At 41.5% G+C, this 19299-nt stretch overlaps 1 protein-coding gene across 1 annotated transcript; it reads left to right on the top strand.

Annotated features, from left to right (window-relative positions):
- Positions 1–8650: 8650 nt before the first annotated feature.
- Positions 8651–16366, top strand: LOC308089675 (serine/threonine-protein kinase PLK1-like). Its single transcript, XM_080434534.1, has 11 exons — positions 8651–9365; positions 10753–10921; positions 11675–11819; positions 12017–12110; positions 12348–12567; positions 12695–12737; positions 13623–13714; positions 14382–14459; positions 14705–14859; positions 15377–15559; positions 16157–16366. Exons 1-11 carry the CDS (start codon positions 9012–9014, stop codon positions 16349–16351), a joined length of 1728 nt encoding a protein of 575 aa, XP_080290660.1. The 5' UTR covers positions 8651–9011; the 3' UTR covers positions 16352–16366.
- Positions 16367–19299: the final 2933 nt, after the last annotated feature.

The raw sequence follows: 19299 nt of genomic DNA, 5'->3' as shown, positions 1-19299 counted from the left end.
CACGAGGAGTTTAAGTGAATGTTGGAATTATAATTATATAATTATGACCCCCGGCCGCCACGGGGACCCCCGGCCGCCATAAGACAATTTTTTTTAGGGCTTGTAGATCTTCGATTTTCACATAAGAATTGAATAAGTGTGGAAAAACTCATTGGTTTACGATTGGAGTCATTGGACTAACAGCTATTTTACAAAACTTGAAGAACAAGGCACTGGATTAACAAAGCTTGGCTGTTAGCCTGATCTGGACCAGGCTAACTTCACAGCTATCCAGGTTTCGTGAAACAGGCCCCTGGATTGGCCATGTCCTCAGAATGGACATCAACGTTATTCTAAGAATCACATTACACTGGACCCCAGAAGGCAAAATAAAGAAAGGGAGGCCTAAAACGATAAAAAGACGTGTTGTAGGACGATAGAAAAGGAGCTCAAGCAACTACACCAGAGCTGGGGGACCATAGAGAAGATGGCCAAAGACAGATGGAAGTGGAGAAACTTTGTTGCTGCCCTCTGTGCCAGTCGGCGTAATGGGGATAAGCAAGTAAGTAACAAAATGTGTGTGTGAAAATGACCACTGTGGTTGTAAACTAGCAATGACTGAGAGCTGCACTTTGCACCTTTTATGACAGGTGTAAGATAGGGCCCTACAGTATGTCTTGTATTTCAGTTGCACGTACAATTTAACACTTTGTCATGTTCTAGTGTTGTGTATATTGTTTAGGAGGATTCACATACTTTGTGTGTGGAGGTCCAGGTTCATTACTGAAGTCAGGAGGATGGCATTTAGACATGTCACTCTTCATAGACACACAGCTGGGTGTTGGAGACCACTGGTCTGTGGTAAACACTTCTGGAATCATACAAATATTGACAATTATCATGTGGAGGAAAAAGTCAATTTGTTCAAGATTCCTAAATGTTTTTTTCCATATGCAAGTATAATAGAGTCATATTCTAGGGGTTTGGCTTCACCACAGTGTGGCAAAAATAATAGAGACACAATATAGTTCCAAAAACACAGAGTTGCATAGATAGATAAATATTCCATAGTTTGTAGGGTAATATTTTAGATGTCTGTGCTATGTCATGTGCTAGTGCTGTGTAATGTGTATATGGTATAGGAGGATTCACATACTTTAAGTGTGGAGGTCCAGGTTCATTACTGAAGTATGGCGGGTCATCTTTAGATACACAGCTGGCTCTCTCTCTCCACAGACTCACTCATCTTTGGTCTGTATTTAACCTTAAGTTACAGACAATACAATAAACCAATGCAACTGGAAATGATGGATGCCTGTGCACCCACACCCGCCCGCCCGCCCGCCCGCCCGCCCGCCCACCCACCCACACACACACACACACACACACACACACACACACACACACACACACACACACACACACACACACACACACACAGTCCCTGGTTATGGTGACTATAGTTGGATAACAAGCATCAGCCGTTTGATGTAACAGACCCTCCTATGTGACTGACAACAGAATGTGGGCGTGTCTTCTCTCACTCCCAACTCGTATTGTGTCGACTCACCAGAACCAACGTTTATAGCTTGTAATATATGAGCTTTAGGGCTGCGTGTCTGTGAGGCCCCTATAGTACTCTATAGGGGCCCCACAGACTCCTACAGTATGAGCTTCAGGGCTGTGTGTCTGTGAGGCCCCTAGTACTCTATAGGGGCCCCACAGACACCTACAGTATGAGCTTCAGGGCTGTGTGTCTGTGAGGCCCCTAGTACTCTATAGGGGCCCCACAGACACCTACAGTATGAGCTTTAGGGCTGTGTGTCTGTGAGGCCCCTAGTACTCTATAGACACACACACACACACACACACACACACACACACACACACACACACACACACACACACACACACACACACACACACACACACACACACACACACACACACACACACACGATCACAAACTTATGACACACACACGTAATGGCGTAATGGACCCCTACTAAGGTAAAAGGTCCTACATGGTATAGAGTATTAAAAAGTATCAAAAACACTTACCCTTCATTCCACTGTATCCATTAGTTCCTCTGGGTTGCTGTGCTGTGTCAAAATGGACACAGAGTGTTTGCTCTCCTACTGTTGCTAGGCCACACCCAATAATAATCTACCTCACACATGTATGTGACCTTTGATCCTCTCTTTTCCTGTAAGTCAGCAGGTCTCAACACTGCGTGTGTGTGTGTGTGTGTGTGTGTGTGTGTGTGCAGGTGTGTGTGTGCGCAGGTGTCCCCAGCAAAACGAGTTAATATGGCGTCACAATCATTTTGACTACTTTAACCATATTCTATACTTTGGCTATTCAAAAATGGCAGATCTACAAGCTCATAGTGCGTCACTTCGTGCCACACTATGAGCTTGTAGATCTGCTATTTTTGAAAAATCCTGGCACAAAAACATTTTTTTGAGACAGGGGGTCCACAGCCAAAAAACATCATTTTGGGGGTCCTTGACATGAAAAGGTTTGAGAACCACTGGTATAGAAAAAAAGCTGGCTGGCTGAAAAAAGCAGATCTCCAAGCTCACAAGGTGTCATGGTGCGGCGCGCTGTGAGTTTATAGAGCTATTTAATGTGACAGAGGTTTCTAAAGAGCACAAAGTCTGCTTGTTGACTGTGCAGTTTGTATGATTTATTATATATCACCAGACTGTTACTTATGGACACACTGTCAACCACTTCTCTATGCCAGGGATCTTTATTCAGCCCAGGGACCCCTTAGCTGAGAGAGAGATGAAGCAGGGACCCCTTAGCTGAGAGAGAGATGAAGCAGGGACCCCTTAGCTGAGAGAGAGATGAAGCAGGGACCCCTTAGCTGGAAGAGACATGAAGCAGGGACCCCTTAGCTGAGAGAGAGATGAAGCAGGGACCCCTTAGCTGAGAGAGAGATGAAGCAGGGACCCCTTAGCTGAGAGAGAATGAGATGAAGCAGGGACCCCTTTGCTGAGAGAGAGATGAAGCAGGGACCCCTTAGCTCGGAGAGAAATGAAGCAGGGACCCCTTAGCTGGGAGAGAGATGAAGCAGGGACCAGTGGCGGAGCGTCCGGGGAGGCCAGGGAGGCGGCCGCCTCCCGGTCCGCGACCCTCGCGGGCCCGTGCCGTCAGATAATAAATCGGTAAAATCAGGCAAAAATAAGAATTAAACGACATAACCCTAACCTAACCCTAGAACCGAAATAAAGTGACCGAAGCAGGGACCACTTAGCTGGGAGAGAAATGAAGCAGGGACCCCTTAGCTGAGAGAGAGATGAAGCAGGGACCCCTTAGCTGAGAGAGAGAGATGAAGCAGGGACCCCTTAGCTGAGAGAGAGAGATGAAGCAGGGACCCCCTTAGCAGAGAGAGAGATAAAGCAGGGACCCCTTAGCTGTGAGAGAGAGATGAAGCAGGGACCCCTTAGCTGAGAGAGATGAAGCAGGGACCCCCTTAGCTGAGAGAGGGATGAAGCAGGGACCCCCTTAGCTGAGAGAGAGAGATGAAGCAGGGACCCCCTTAGCTGAGAGAGGGATGAAGCAGGGACCCCTTAGCTGAGAGAGAGAGATGAAGCAGGGACCCCTTAGCTGAGAGAGGAAACAGGGACCCCTTAACTGAGAGACAGATGAAGCAGGGACCCCTTAGCTGAGAGAGAGATGAAGCAGGGACCCCTTAGCTGAGAGGGAGATGAAGCAGGGACCCCTTAGCTGAGAGAGAGATGAAGCAGGGACCCCTTAGCTGAGGATATTTTTTTGTTTTTGTCGCATTCCTAAGCCAATATTTTCATGACCAGTGGAGACACAAAGGAGACTCTTTGTGTCTCCTACCGGAACCGCTGCCGGTCATCAAACTATTGGCCTGTGTGTTTGCTAAGGTCATTGTGTGGCACTTAGCTTACTTACTTACTTGGTGCAACGTGGTGTGAGTTTATAGAGCTGATATTACATTTTATTACGGTATCAGATTCTAAAGGGCACAAAGTCTGTTTGTTTTTTATATGGGCTGGTATCACCAGACTGTTAATTATTGACAGACTGTCAGCCAATTATCCGTGCTATATAGATACTGTACCTCAATCAGAGGTCGCCTTGCCGTTTTTTTAATTTATTTTAATATTTTTTTATCCCACGATTTTTGTAACCCTTTTTTCGCCAACTTTCTAAGTGATCCTGGGCGCTATACTCCCCCCAAGGGATGGGGAACATACGCCTACCAAGGGGGGGAAGAGGGGAAAAATGGAAGGAGGGGGGGGGGGGGTGTGCTTCTCCCCAGTGATTCATCTACTTTATGAGTATAGATGATAGATTCATGAAAATTGGCTTGTAGGCCTACACTGCCAAACTTTGACAGATGCCTGTTAAGCATAACCCTTCATTTATGTCTTATCATATTGTAGATACACACTACAGTATATATATATATATATATATATATATATATATATATATATATATATTCACTGTACATTTTATATTTATTGTTAGACTGTACATCATTATTTTCACTTATTCAGAGATCCACCTCAAATGCAGATCAGTCTATATTTTATCTATTAAATATATCTATACATCTAGATATATATAATATATTATTTCATCTTGATTTGGAACTCATCATATTTCATTCTAACTAATGCTGCTGCCATTATGATAAATCTACACACTTTTTACTACTTATTTGTATTTTATCTGACTCTGTATGAGATGTAATGAATAAACATCTTGAATATTATGACACCTGAACTTATCTTCCCTCCAATGGGGATCAAACAAGTTCCGGAGAATAATTTACAGTAAATAACTAATTGAACAGTAATGTAGTGGAGCAGGGACATAGAGGAATGCATGGTATGTTACACATTGAAGTAATCTGGATCCTTGAGGTAAAAGTAAAACAATCACTAAGTAAAAAAAGGTATTCAACTGCATGAAAAGTAGGCCTAAATATACTTTTGATCTATACATTTACATACAACATTGTGACAACAAATATATACATCGTCGCTGTTGGGTGGAAACCTTGTATGTCTAAAACCGTTTCTTTTTTATTACTAAATATCTAAAATAGTGAAAATAGCCGATCTACAAGCTGACAACACGTCGACACGTTGTCGGCTTGTAGATCTGCTAAAAAAGTGAAAATAGCCGATCTACAAGCTGACAACACGTCGACGCGTTGCAGGCTTATAGATCTGCTAAAATAGTGAACATAAAGGTGGAAAGCTGCATCCGGATAAGGACCATAAGGTGTAAAGCTGCATCCGGATAAAGATTAGTGTATCGGCACACCCCTAATGTAAATGTATGTTTCCTCCACATTTTTAGAAGATGACAGGGAGATAGCTATCCACAAGAGCCTGGACAAACCACACAACGTGGGCCTATTGATAGAAAAGTGCTCCCAAAAGTACATGCAATCAAAGGAACAGTGCTGCACAAATGTGCATTACACGTTACTACGCTGTCAATATTTAAGCTTCAATATCTACGGCTTCTTCGAGGACGACGACTTCGTGTTCGTGGTACTGGAGCTCTGCAGACAAGAGTATGTCTATTTGTTTATCAGAGCCTTTGTTTCATAGCCTTGGATCAAGACTATCAAATCATAGATTTATTTTTTATCGAGTCTGACTTTTATCATAGATATGCAGCTTATAATAATAATAAATCAGACTTATATATGTATTGTGTTTGTTTGTCATAGTGTGTAAAAGAGTTCGTTCTGATGAGAGCTAGGTGGGCATAATGGACAAAGCAAATATTTCAATACAAAAGGTTAAAAAAATAAGTAGTGGTGGAAAAAGTAATCAGATGTTTTACTTAAATAAGGTATCAATACTGCAATGTAGAAGTACTCTTACAAGTAAAAGTCTGGAATGAAAAATTTACTTGAGTAGAAGTACAAAAGTATGGGTGTCAAAATGTACTTGAAGTATGAAAAGTAAAAGTACTAAAATGTTTGAAAATAGCAGATCTACAAGCTCGCGACGCGTTGTGAGCTTGTGGATCGGCGATTTTCAAATAGCCTAGGTATAAAATAGGGCTAAAGTGGTTAATGTATGTTTTATAACGTAACAATTTATATCTGCAAAGTAACTAGTGACTAAAGTTTTCAAATAATTGTAGTGGAGTAAAAGTACAATTCTGCCTCTGAGATTTAGTGGATTAGCCTACAAGTAAAAGTATAGACAATTGGAAATACTCTAGTAAAGTAAAAAAAAAAAAACCTCAAATTTGTACTTAAGTACAGTACTTGAGTACGTGTACTTAGTTACTTTACACCACTGAAAAAAAGGTTAATATTTTTCTTTCAAAAAAATTATAATAAATAAAAAAACATGCTTTCAAGCGAGCAAACAGGTCAGGGGGGCCTATGGATGATTCCACTGACACTGCTGCTGAGGAGCTCTGCCCTAAACTCAGTCTGTGATTGTGCCCATTTTCACTGACTCGTGGCTGACACTAGACTGACTCAAATAATCTAACCTGGGCCTCTGTTTAGTGGCACCAACCATCTGTCTTAGAGGACAGGTTAACTCAATACCTTCACCTATATATCACTAGTGGAAAAACAACAAAGAAAACATTTCCCAAACCTTACAGTAATCATTATCATCCACATGGTATGTATTAATCCTGCTTTTAGCAACACAACTCTTTTCCTCCATAATAGATATTACACAGAAAAATACACACTCCCCTGGCAAGTGGTATGTCCCAATTACCATCCTATATAAGGAGCACTGTGGTCATGTGATAGCCTTTTGAGATCCTCAGACCAGGAAGAGGATATGGCAAGTATGTGTGTTTGTTTAGAAATGATGCTTTAAACTGTTGAGATTAATAAAGGGTTGTGTTTCAACCAACCAATTGTATCTGTGTTGTTTAAAAAAACGAAATTAATATGAAATGAATGTTGATGTATTGAACTGGGTCAAGATGTGAATAGAAACTCCCTGATTAGATTACCAACGTAGCTTGCATTGTAGAAAACAAGTGGAGTATATTTAATAACAAGATATAAATGTAAGCCATATTTCACAGGGAGCATACAGACAGAAGAGCGGATTGAGACAGCTGTTGGCTGACCGGGGTGTGGGGGTACTATTAACATTCTCTTTGTTGCTTACCTGGGAGAGAGAGCATGTGTCCCCCATCCCCCTTTCCTGCCTATACAGTTGCAAATCGAACCAGGGACTAAAAGGGGGATCTATTGTTTGTCTGGGTGGGGTCTCACCTTTGGAGGCTGACCCCCAGCCACTTATTCAATGTGACCACTGCTATATAGACTGTACCAAAGTGTAAATATCTGGGTGTGCCACTCCCGGCCGTTAGGCTGTGGAGATGGTTGGCTGCTGTAATAAACTGGAAGCAAAGACACCTCACTGACTAGTGATGACTCCATTCATTCTACCACCATTCATTCTCATCTCTGGAACAACAAACTTATCTACAATATGGCGTTGTTGGCAACTGCAAAAGTTCAATAGAGCCTTTAAGGCCGTGGAAGAGATACTTCATATGGGTTGTCGGCAGTGGGAAATATACTTCACAAGTGTTTGGTGCTGACCATGAGGCTGTAACAAAATGTAATGGAGATCTGTAGCAAAAGGTCACGGTGAATATATTGCGATATGGGAATGGTGAATATGCTGCAGCATGAAATAAGTATTATGATAAGAATCCATGTGGTAAAATGATGTATTCATGATAAATATAATGGAACATGTGAGGCTATAAAGGTAAAGTGGGAAAGGCAGTCTGTCTTTTATAGCCTTTGTTTTATAGCATTGTATCAGGACTATCAATCATATATATAGCACAGCTATACCAGACTGATATAGTGAACACAAACAGAAGCCACCACCACTACCCTCGATACTGCCTCCATGAACCAAGCTCCAAGAAAAAATGTGTATACGATACAGTAAGGTAAAACAAAGCTGTATTGCTCCCAGGAGGAGAATTCAGCTATCATAGCAGCAATAGCCTACAGTTGTAGTTGAGTAAAAGTAGACAAAGATAAGATACATCATTTTGCCGGGGGCCCTGGAACCCCTTCAAGGACTCCTGGGGGTCCCTGGACCGCACTTTGAGAACCACTAGTCTTATGGACAGGCACAGATGTATATGTATATGTATATAAACCCTTATGGGGCTATGTGTATATATGTATGTGTATATATATATATATATGTGTGTGTGTTTGTGTGTGTGTGTGTGTATATATATATATATATTATTTTTCTACAATGTTATGTAAAGCACTGTTTTAAAAGTGCTTTATAAATAAAGTTAATAATAATAATAATGATAATAATTATGTATCTATCTATCTATCTATCTATCTATCTATATCTATTTCTTCCTTCATTTATATTATTCATTCAAAGTAAATCGTTACATTTAACATTATAGACTACAATTCCCAGAGTGCAATGCTCTCCTTTTAACAGCCAATCGGCTCGCTGGAACGTCACATTGCAGCCGGTTCCAGCGAACCGATAGGACGCTTTTGTTGTTTCCCCCAAGATGCATTGCGATGGAACGTTTGTAATTCGAGTGGACCAATCAGAGGGCGCCGTCAGCAGCTGGGTAGCAATTTAAACGGTTTAAATTTGCTGTTGTCACAAGAAGGGAGAGACGAGAGAAGCAGCATTACATTACAGACGTTACTGGGCTTTTACTGTGTTTGTTGTCGCGAATATATCGTTTTTTACTTTCAACACTGCGGACTGCAATACTTTTATACATTTAAACAGACGTTTAAATGATTTTGCCGTCAGTTTAGATCGTAAATTTGTTATTTTAAGGATTGCACAGAGAGAGAGATAGAGGAGCACGTTAGCTTGGCGTCCAACTTAACCGTCCTGTCGAGGCACCAGTAAGCGTTATTTACAGGAGTTTTCAAGTTGAGAACGTGATTTAACTTTTTCGTGGTTAAAACTACGTTTTTTTTTCCGTGGTTCTACTTTAAAACCAAATCTAAAACTTTCCAACAACAATGTGTGCGGCCGTTGTGAAGCCCTCGGCCTCCTCTTCTTCCTCCTCGGCCCCCCTGAAGGAGATCCCAGACGTGCTGGTGGACCCCCGCACCAAGAAGCGCTACCAGCGGGGCCGCTTCCTGGGCAAGGGGGGCTTCGCCAAGTGCTTCGAGATCACGGACATGGAGACCAAGGAGGTTTTCGCCGGGAAGATCGTGGCCAAGTCCATGATCCTGAAGCAGCACCAGAGGGAGAAGATGACCTCGGAAATCGCCATCCACAAGAGCCTGGACAACCCGCACATCGTGGGCTTCCATGGCTTCTTCGAGGACGACGACTTCGCCTACGTGGTCTTGGAGATCTGCAGACGGAGGGTATGTAGACTTGTTGTTCATTATAGCCTTGGATCAGGACTAGCCATGGTTCACATGACGCTTGTCTGTCAGAAGCGTCATGGCGCATGTTCCTGGTTTTTAGATTTTTTTTACATTTACAACCAGTACATCTACATAAACCTTCAGATTTAAAATGTAAAGTGCTTACTCCACGGCCATGGATGTAACCAGTTGAAACGCCTGGGTGTAAGTACCCGTATCTTCCGTATTGTTAAATGAAAAGCATTTAAATCCGATCGGTGGCCATTTTCTCAGACTGGACTACGCGACCCTATTGGCTGGGAGGTGTACTGCACTCTGATACATTATAACTCTACGAAAAAATGACGCTCGGATTAAAATGCTTTTTATTTTTTACTAAGGCGTGCAGCCAAAGACACGGCTGAAAAGTAAAAGTAACGTAGCGTTAAGGAGAAATCCTTCTAACGCTATGGACCAGAGCTAGATCGGGACTACAATCATAGATGCGTTTCTTTTTGCTTGAGTCTGACTTTTATCATAGATATGCAAATGTCAAAATCGATAAAATGCATCTATGATGGTCTTGATCCAAGAGTAATTTGTTTACATTTTATATCTAATAATCACTCTAGGAGATTTCCCCCATGTGGGCTTTTAAGGCTTTGCATTGACATTATTCTCACTGCCTTGTTGGTGTTGTCCTGCTTCGCTGCTGTTACGGTCTTTCCTGTCGTGTTTAAATTATTGTCCCAATAACATCTTGCATTATACAGTAGGCTCATGGTTTGTATCAAGGTAAACCTTTGATCAAGATTATCATAGATGTATTTTATCCCGTCTGACTTTTACTTTCATATCTGCAAATGTCAGAATCGATAACATATCTATGATAGTCTTCATCCAAGGCTATATCAAGTTAATCAATGTTTGCCCGTTGCTTCTGAATTTGAAAATACTTTGTGCCTAGGACCCCAGATATCAAAAATATTCAAACATTTTCAAAGAAATTCAAGATTTAAAATTAAAATGGCGGATATGTTTCTGACCCTGGGGTTCCCCAGACCCCACTTTGAGAACCCCTGCATTGGACTGTTGACCACCATAACTCATCGGTACGCTTCTCAGAGTTACAGCCCCATAAGGGTCCATTTGGTTCCTAGCTATATCAATGAATTTATCTGTGGAGTGGGGACCCCACTTTGAGAACCCCTGATGTACCCTACTGTAGCCCTTTTTTTTTAAAATTTGCATTTAAACCCTACCGGCTATGTTTTAAAAACTGGCTTTAAAATGGCTTCACTTGACAAACCTTCATTCGTCTTCGTTGTAATTTTATTGGGTTTGTAAATCTCTTGTCTGAGGGTTATAATAATCATGCCAACATTGTCTTGTGTTCTATCTACAGTCTCTGCTGGAACTACACAAGCGCCGAAAGGCAGTGACGGAACCGGAAGCACGTTACTTCATGTTGCAGCTGCTGAACGGCTGCCGGTATCTCCACAACAACAGAGTCATCCATAGAGATCTCAAACTAGGAAACATCTTCCTAAGCGACGATATGATGGTCAAAATAGGTAAGTTAATGCGTGCTGCGAGTCTGACACATTCAGAGCCACACATAGAAAATATGGGAAAGCAGTATATCGTGTGCAGACATTACCTTATTTTCACTTGACTATTTGGTTCAGCACACTGTTCAAAGAACTGTGGGGATGTGCATATCGGATATCCTGTCTTTTTTTCGTAATGACACACCACACACAGTAGCAAAATCCCAAATAACACATGCACAACAAGCCTGTTTGTCCTCTAACGCAGGGGTCTTCAACGTTTTCAGCCCAAGGACCCCCTAGCTGAGAGAGAGATGAAGCAGGGACCCCCTCTATATTGTATAAAATTATGTTTCTGATTCAACTTTTTTTGTTTACGTGGTCTGCTCTTTTTTCCCTCTACGCCGATAGCTCTTTGCCAAAAATAGCCGATCTACAAGCTCATAACGCCTCGCAGCACGAAGCATTGTGAGCTTGTAGATCTGCTATTTTTGGCTAAAGTTCTCATCAGAAAAGGGATGCTATAGGGTTCAAGTAGTTATGGTAAAAAAATATATACATCACACAAAGATTTGGCGCACCCCCTGTAGTAACTCTGAGGTCCCCCTAGGGGTCCCGAACCCCCTGTTGAAGACCCCTGCTCTAACGGACCACGGCACGCCCCGACTCGCAAAAGGAATAGATTCCTACTAATAAAGTTGTAAACATGGACTTATTTGAGTAAACATGGACTTATTTGAATGAAAGCTAACATGAATCTTTATCTCTCTCCAAAAGGGGACTTTGGCCTGGCAACTAAGATCACGTACGATGGTGAGAGGAAGATGACGCTGTGTGGAACACCCAACTACATCGCCCCTGAAGTGCTTTTGAAGAAGGGCCACAGCTTCGAGGTGGACGTCTGGGCACTCGGATGCATCCTGTACGTTGTCAACGTGTAGTTTTTTTTCCTTTGTAGAACATTGTAGATCACAAGCACATAATATGGAACCTCTCAGGGAACGGTAATGAAAGAAGACTAGAGAAGATGGATAAATATATAAGAAATCATAGAAAAAAGGTTGAATTAAAACAAATTGTACAATTATTGACCCCTCGTTCCTCCTGTCTTCTTACCAGATACACTCTGTTGGTGGGTAAGGCTCCATTTCAGACGTCCTCTAAGGAGGCGACCTACAACCGGATCAAGAAGAACATCTATACCATCCCCTGGGTAAGTTGGCACACCACAGTCAAGCGAGACGGGGAGTGACGCGAAGCCAAGGTCATGGGGCTCTGGAATCGAACCAGCGTATTAAAGCACAATTAAACTTTCCAAACACCAACTTTGCCAATGTCGTTTTAACATCTACATCCCATTTAACATACTGCCTTTCCTCCCTTTTCCCCAGAATTGTGTGTGTGTGATCACCTTTGCTTTGTCCTCACCTGTAAACCCTCTCCTCTGCAGAACGTCAACCCATTAGCAGCCTCGCTCATCAAGCGGATGCTGCGCGCTGATCCCTCCCAGAGGCCCACCGTTGCACAGCTGCAGACAGACGAGTACTTCACGCAGGGCTATGTCCCCACGCACCTGCCCACCACGTGCCTCACTTTGCCCCCGCGTTTCTACATCGCCCCTTCCACAGCGGCGGAGACGAGACGGCCGCTCACCGCGCTGAACAACAAAGGTATTTTTTTCCCCTCAATGGTAGAAACTATTCAACAACACATCATGAAACTTCGATAAAGTGCTACCTTCATGTGCTAGAGCAAGGTTGATCCTTGGTCCTGACCAATGTTTTCTTATTTTTCCAGGAGGTTCAGAAAAGGTGGAGGTCAAAGATGACCCTGCACCAAGGTGAGACATCATTGTTCTTTAATAGGGCATAGCAGTGGCGGCCATTTTCTGGTTCCACTTCAAAATACTCAATGCATTTTTCCCATTGACATTTCCAAAAATATTTATCAATTCATTTAAGCCTAGAATCAAGCCATCCAGGGTCCTGGTGAATCATGACCATAAAACATTTTTTTCTGTGATTTTTTTTTCTTCTTTTTTTTAATTTTATATTTAATTATATGATATACTATATTTAATAAATACCCTTTGTTTTACCGTTTTCAAAAAAGTTTTTTCACAGAATCAAACGTTTTATGGTCATGATTCACCAGGACCCTGGATGGCTTGATTCCAGGCTTAAATTAATTGATATAAATATTTTTGGAAATGTCAATGGGAAAAATGCATTGAGTATTTTGAAGTGGAACCAGAAAATGGCCACCACTGCTATGCCCTATACAGCATGCATTTAGGCTAGATTAGCCAAGAGAAGAAACTAAACAGAAAAATGACTTTACTATTTAGGTAATGTTTCTGCATCTCCCTACAAACATGCTTAACAGACTTACCACCAGGAAAGTAATGTTCTAACTTACTAACTGTGGTGTGAAACAACACATCGAAATAGGATATATTTCCTACATGAGGGGGTTAACTGTTTTAAGTAATTATATTGACTGTAAAATGGCATACGTTGCCGATCTAAAAGCTCAAAACACTGCTTTGCGCTGCATTTCGAGCTTGTGGATATGTAACTTTTGATACATTTACAACCCACAAATTAATATATGGAGATGAGATGTTTCCGTCTGACAGCAACGATATGTTGAGGGTTTTCTCCACTGGTTCTTGGACATCGTCCAGTACAGATTGATTAAGTGAGTTCTGGTTCTGTATTCTCAGGGAGGCACCAGACTGCAACCTGACTGACATGTTGCAGCAAATCACAGCTTTTCTGGCAACAAAGCCGTCGGAGAGGCCCCTCGTACGCGAAGGTGAGAGCAAACACTTTGTCATGTCTGTGTTCAGATTCCCCCCCAAGCTGTGAATGGCCTTGTGTCTCTCAGCTGATCATTGAACTTATCTTTGTGAATTGTGATAACATTGTGAATGCTGACCAGTGGTGGAAAGAAACTGAAGTTTATTTACTTGAGTACTGTTTTGAGGTACTTTTTACTCTACTTGAGTATGTACATTTTACAATACTTGATATTTCTACTCTACTACATAGCAGAGGCAAATATTGGATTTTTTTTTTCAATTTAAAAACTTGGGGTTGGGGTGCGGTCACACCGAACTTTAATTCTGCCTATGCAGCAGATTCTGCTAATGCTTTTAAACGGGAACGGTTATCCGCAAATGGCAACAAACAACTCAGTTCCCATTGAAAAGCATTGGCAGAATCCGCTGCATAGGCAGAATGAAGTTCGGTTTGACCGCACCTTACAAGTTACTTTGTGGATTTCAATTATTTCAAAAAAAGTGTATACTTTGTTCGTTGTGAACTTTTAGATGAGCAGTTTTCAAATAGACTATTTGAGAAGAGAAGTTATTTTTGGTCAAACTTCTTGAATGCAGGTATTTACTTGTAATGGACTTTTCTTTTCTTGCTACTTTTACTGAAGCCACCTCTGACACTGATCATTTTGTGTGAACTTTCAGAAGAGGCAGAAGACCCTGCGTGCATCCCCATCTTCTGGATCAGCATGTGGGTGGACTACTCGGATAAATACGGGCTAGGTAAGACGCACTTCTGCCTTTTGCGGAAATGTATTTTCTAAATGATTTGTTCTGCTTTCACATGTATATCAGCAAAAGTGTCTTGCAGCAGAATTCTTATACAACTGTTTGCAGGGGTAGAATAACTAGTCGCATGACGTGACTACAGTACTGCAATAATGTGCAGTGTCTATGTAGGCTTGCCTTCTGTCATTTCTTCCTTGTGTGGTGTATTGTGTATTTTAAAAGTTTTTGTTTTTTCCCAGGCTACCAGCTGTGTGACAACAGCGTGGGCGTGCTCTTCAGGGACTACACACGGTTGATGATGTACACCGATGGAGAGAGCCTGCAGTACATTGATAAAACCAATGCAGAGAGCTACATCAGTGTACGCTCGTACCCTGTCGTGCTCACCAAGAAGGTCAGTAGTTTTCTGACTCAGCACTATTTTTGAAACTTTTAAGATGTTACTAACTCGGCTATTGGTGGGCATGGAGCCAGATGTCTTCAAGGGGTTGTGAAAAGGGATAGTTTGCATTAGGTCCTCGGCAAATAAAGTGTGTGGGCAGAGACATATTAGAGAGAGACACTTATTTGATGAAACATCAGATGACCGATCCTTTTTTGTATTGGTGGATTATGATCTGGCTTGAAAGTATACTAGGCTCAAAAACTATAACATATACTTGTCTACTGGCAGTGGGAAAGCAATTTATTCGCCCAGTATAGAGTAATTTCCTCCATGCTTGGAGCAACTTTTATAGTTGAGATCTCATGTTATCCTGATCTCTTGGCGTAGTCAAACTTAAAGTAGTCGTAGTATTACAGCTTGATCTGTCTGATCTTGAGGTCTTTACACTTTTCTGTCTCACTGCCTCTTATGTTTGTTAATCCTTATCACTTTATCGACCCCGTTTTGTTTATCGCCTCTCTTGCAGATAACGTTGCTCAAAGACATCCGTAGCTACATGAGCGAGCACCTTCTCAAGGCCGGTGCCAACATGGCACGTAGAGACGGTGATGAGCTGGCACGCCTGCCCTACCTCTCCCACTGGTTCAGGACCAAGAGCGCCATCGTGCTGCACCTGTCTAACGGCACAGTCCAGATCAACTTCTTCCAGGTTGGTAAACGTCACTGCATCCAAAGAGTAATGCCAGACCAACACATGTGTAGGCTTCACACTCCTAGTTGGGAGTGTTCAGGAGTTGATATTTGGGACCAAGCACCATTCTGCTGTACTTTCAGGGCGATATGACTTCACATTGATGTCCCAATTATGTCAAACTTTTGACCGCAACAAAGACTAACTAGACTTTAGAACGATATTACCTAAACCTCATAATTCTACATATTCTACATATTGTGCTAGATTGTTAAGGAAACGCAGCGCTAGTGTTGGGGGTTTCCTTCCGTATATATAGAAACCTAGATGCCTAATTAGCCTCTGCAGTTCATTGCTTCCTGACTACTGGCCAGTCACAGCGAGTTGTATACAAATATCCCGTTATATATTTTTTTTAAACTAGATTTTAAAAAGTTGTGCAAAAGACACGCTGTGATTGGCCAGTAGTAAGGAAGCTTGCCTTCAAAGGTGCCCGAGCTACAGACGCCTCAGAGCCGGAGGAGGCGTCTACTATGTCTATGCTCCTTCCACGATGCAGCACAGATTTCACTTGGCAAAAATAACATTAAATGACATTGTTTTCATCTCCTCCAGGACCACGCTAAGCTGATCCTCTGCCCCCTGATGGCTGCTGTCACTTACATCGACGACAAACGAGTCTTCCGCACCTACAAGCTGTCCTTGCTGGAGGAGTTTGGCTGCAGCAGGGAGCTGGCCACCAGGATGCGCTACGCCAAGCAGATGGTGGAGAAGCTGCTGTCCTCCAAGGGCTCTGCAGTGCAATCCTAAATTTGAGACGCCACTTTGGGTTATTTCTTTTGTTTGTTTCTTTTCTATGTTTCTTTTCTATGTATAATTTTAAATGTTGTATTTTAAATGTTGTATTTCCGAATAAAGAGAATTTGAGCAATATAAATAACTGGTGTTTTGTTTAGGCATGTTTACAGTACTCAAGGAAGTTATATGTTGGAAGTTCATGTAATGTCTGTAATATATTTGCTGGCTTGATCTGGTGTGGACATGAATGATGGCTGGTACACACTACGCAGTGATGGAAGTACTAATTTTGTGCTCGAGTACGAGTACCAATATCACACTGTAGAAATGCTCTCTTCCAGATAAGTCTGGTATATGTACTTGAGAAAGTACAAAATTATTTGCATTAAAATATACATTTTGCAGAAGTATCATATCTAAAATGTATACAAAATCTATAGAAAATGGCAGATTTACAAGCTCACAACATGTCGGGTATTGTGAGCTTGTAGATCTGCTATTTTCAAATCGGGCTGAAGTGGTTAATATATCTTTTGTAATCAAAATCTTCAAAGTAAGTAAAGTTTTCAAATGTTTGGAGTGTAGTAAAAGTTTCGAAAATTGGAAATACTACCGTAATTGAGTAACTTAGTGTTATGACCCTGAGGTCATAACTTATGTAATGACTATGTTTTAATCTTCTATGTATAGGTTTGTGTATGCCCTGTGTGTGTGTGTGTGTGTGTGTGTGTGTGTGTCTGTGAGTGATGGGCTGCAGGTGTGTCTAGCTGATTGTGTGAGTGAGTAATTTTGCAGGGAGCTGATTGGTTCCAGCCTTGGGAGAGGGAAGTTAAAAGGCCTGCTTTCCACAGCTCCTATGGGCTCTCCTCTCTCCAGTTCCAGCAAGACTGCCAGCCACCCTACAGTATAGACATGTTTGTTAGGAGTGATTGTGCATTTTAACAGCCTTGGGTTTCGTAGGGGTGGGTAGTTATGTTCTTCAGGTTCTAATGTTCTCCAGGTTCTTACGTTCTACAGGTTCTTCAGGTTCTTATGTTAAGTTAGTTTGTTTATTGTTTTGATGTAATGCCCACCCCGAAGTAACTGGCTTTTAATAAAAACCCATAAAAAGGCTGCGAACTCTTGTTGCTGGTGGTCCTTTGGAGCTGGAAAGAGGGGGGTCTCACTTGTTATGTTGCGCCCTAAAGGTTCCCCTAGGCCGGGGCGTAACACTTAGTTACATTCAACATCTGGTACGTCTTGTCCGTCATACATGAGGCAGCACCTCCAGTGGACTGAAGGTGCTGCCCAAATTTAAATTGATCAAATGTATAGATGCATTTATGCTTGTTACACATTTCCATTTTGCAGACAAATTACTGTCATAACTTAATTAAATATTGCTTTTAGCAAGCACAAATCTATCTCTCTATATATATATGGTCTTAGGATCATCCTGTACATTCCCTTTGTTTAACTTTCACCCTATATATGTTACATTTATCAAACGGATGGTTTAAGCCTACTTATTAGGCCTAAGCTTTCCATAGGCGTGGCAACTTTTGCAGTTTAAGATTAGCTAATGATGTCAACAGCACCTGAAATTTACCATAGACATTCACCAGCCTTTGGAATTTTTGATACTATAACTCAGATTCCAAATTCACATTTGGAATCCCTCTGCCTTAAGCAAATAAAGTGTTTAGGGGCGGCCATAGCTGAGTGGTTAGTGAGCCCGCCTAGGGAACCAGCTGGCCCTGGTTGCCCCAGGTTCGATTCCAGGCTATCCCAGCATATGTGCCGATGATATGAAATTTGTCCCTGAGCAAGACTCTTAACCCCAATTGCTCACAGGTTCTCATTGGAAACAAGACCGCAAGGACTTTCATGAACGACCTGTTAAAAGGAATTATCCTTATCCTTTAATAAACTTTAGTTTATTAAACAATACTAATACTGACACAGTTTGACAAGACACTAGCTTTTGTTACATTAGGATGCAGAATTAGGCTACATTAGAAACAGACACAGTAACTTAGACAGAGGGCTTGTCACAGTCAGAGCAAGCAGTTAGTTAAATAATAAATACTGTAACATTAACATCAAACAGATGGTTTAAGCCTACTTATTAGGCCTAAGCTTTCCATAGGCGTGGCAACTTTTGCAGTTTAAGATTAGCTAATGATGTCAACAGCACCTGAAATTTACCATAGACATTCACCAGCCTTTGGAATTTTTGATACTATAACTCAGATTCCAAATTCACATTTGGAATCCCTCTGCCTTAAGCAAATAAAGTGTTTAATAAACTTTAGTTTATTAAACAATACTAATACTGACACAGTTTGACAAGACACTAGCTTTTGTTACATTAGGATGCAGAATTAGGCTACATTAGAAACAGACACAGTAATTTAGACAGAGGGCTTGTCACAGTCAGAGCAAGCAGTTAGTTAAATAATAAATACTGTAACATTAAAGGACGACTTCACCGCTTTTCAACCTAACTTCATATAATTGGTCCTCACTAATACTCATGATAAAATGGTACAATTTTTTTCTACTCTGCCTGTGTCTCATAGGAGGGCTGTGGACAGTCCAGAAACCGTCTACCAGTGACATCATCGTTAGGCATGATTTTTTTTTTCCAACAAGATTTCACATTTTTTATTTTGATTTTTATTAACACAAGAACAATGGCTTCTTTTATTGCATTGCAACTTTCCAGGAATAGAAAGCCTGCAGTTTCTATTAGCTTGGATTCCCCATTGATGATGTCACTGGTAGACGGGACTCTGAACTGTCCACAGCCCTCCTCTGAGACACAGACCGAGTAGAATTTTTTTTTACCATTTTATCATGAGCATTAGTGAGGACCAATTATATGAAGATAGGTTGAAAAGCGGTGAAGTCGTCCTTTAACAATGAATTAAATTAAATGTCAATTGATGTTGATGGGTCCAAAAATATGCAACCAAATA

This window comes from Gymnoscopelus braueri, assembly GCF_963280865.1.
Source record: "Gymnoscopelus braueri genome assembly, chromosome: 8".
In the NCBI taxonomy this organism is placed as follows: domain Eukaryota; kingdom Metazoa; phylum Chordata; class Actinopteri; order Myctophiformes; family Myctophidae; genus Gymnoscopelus; species Gymnoscopelus braueri.
The sequence above is the reverse complement of the archived record's forward strand: the minus strand, read 5'-3'. Positions and strand labels throughout refer to the sequence as shown.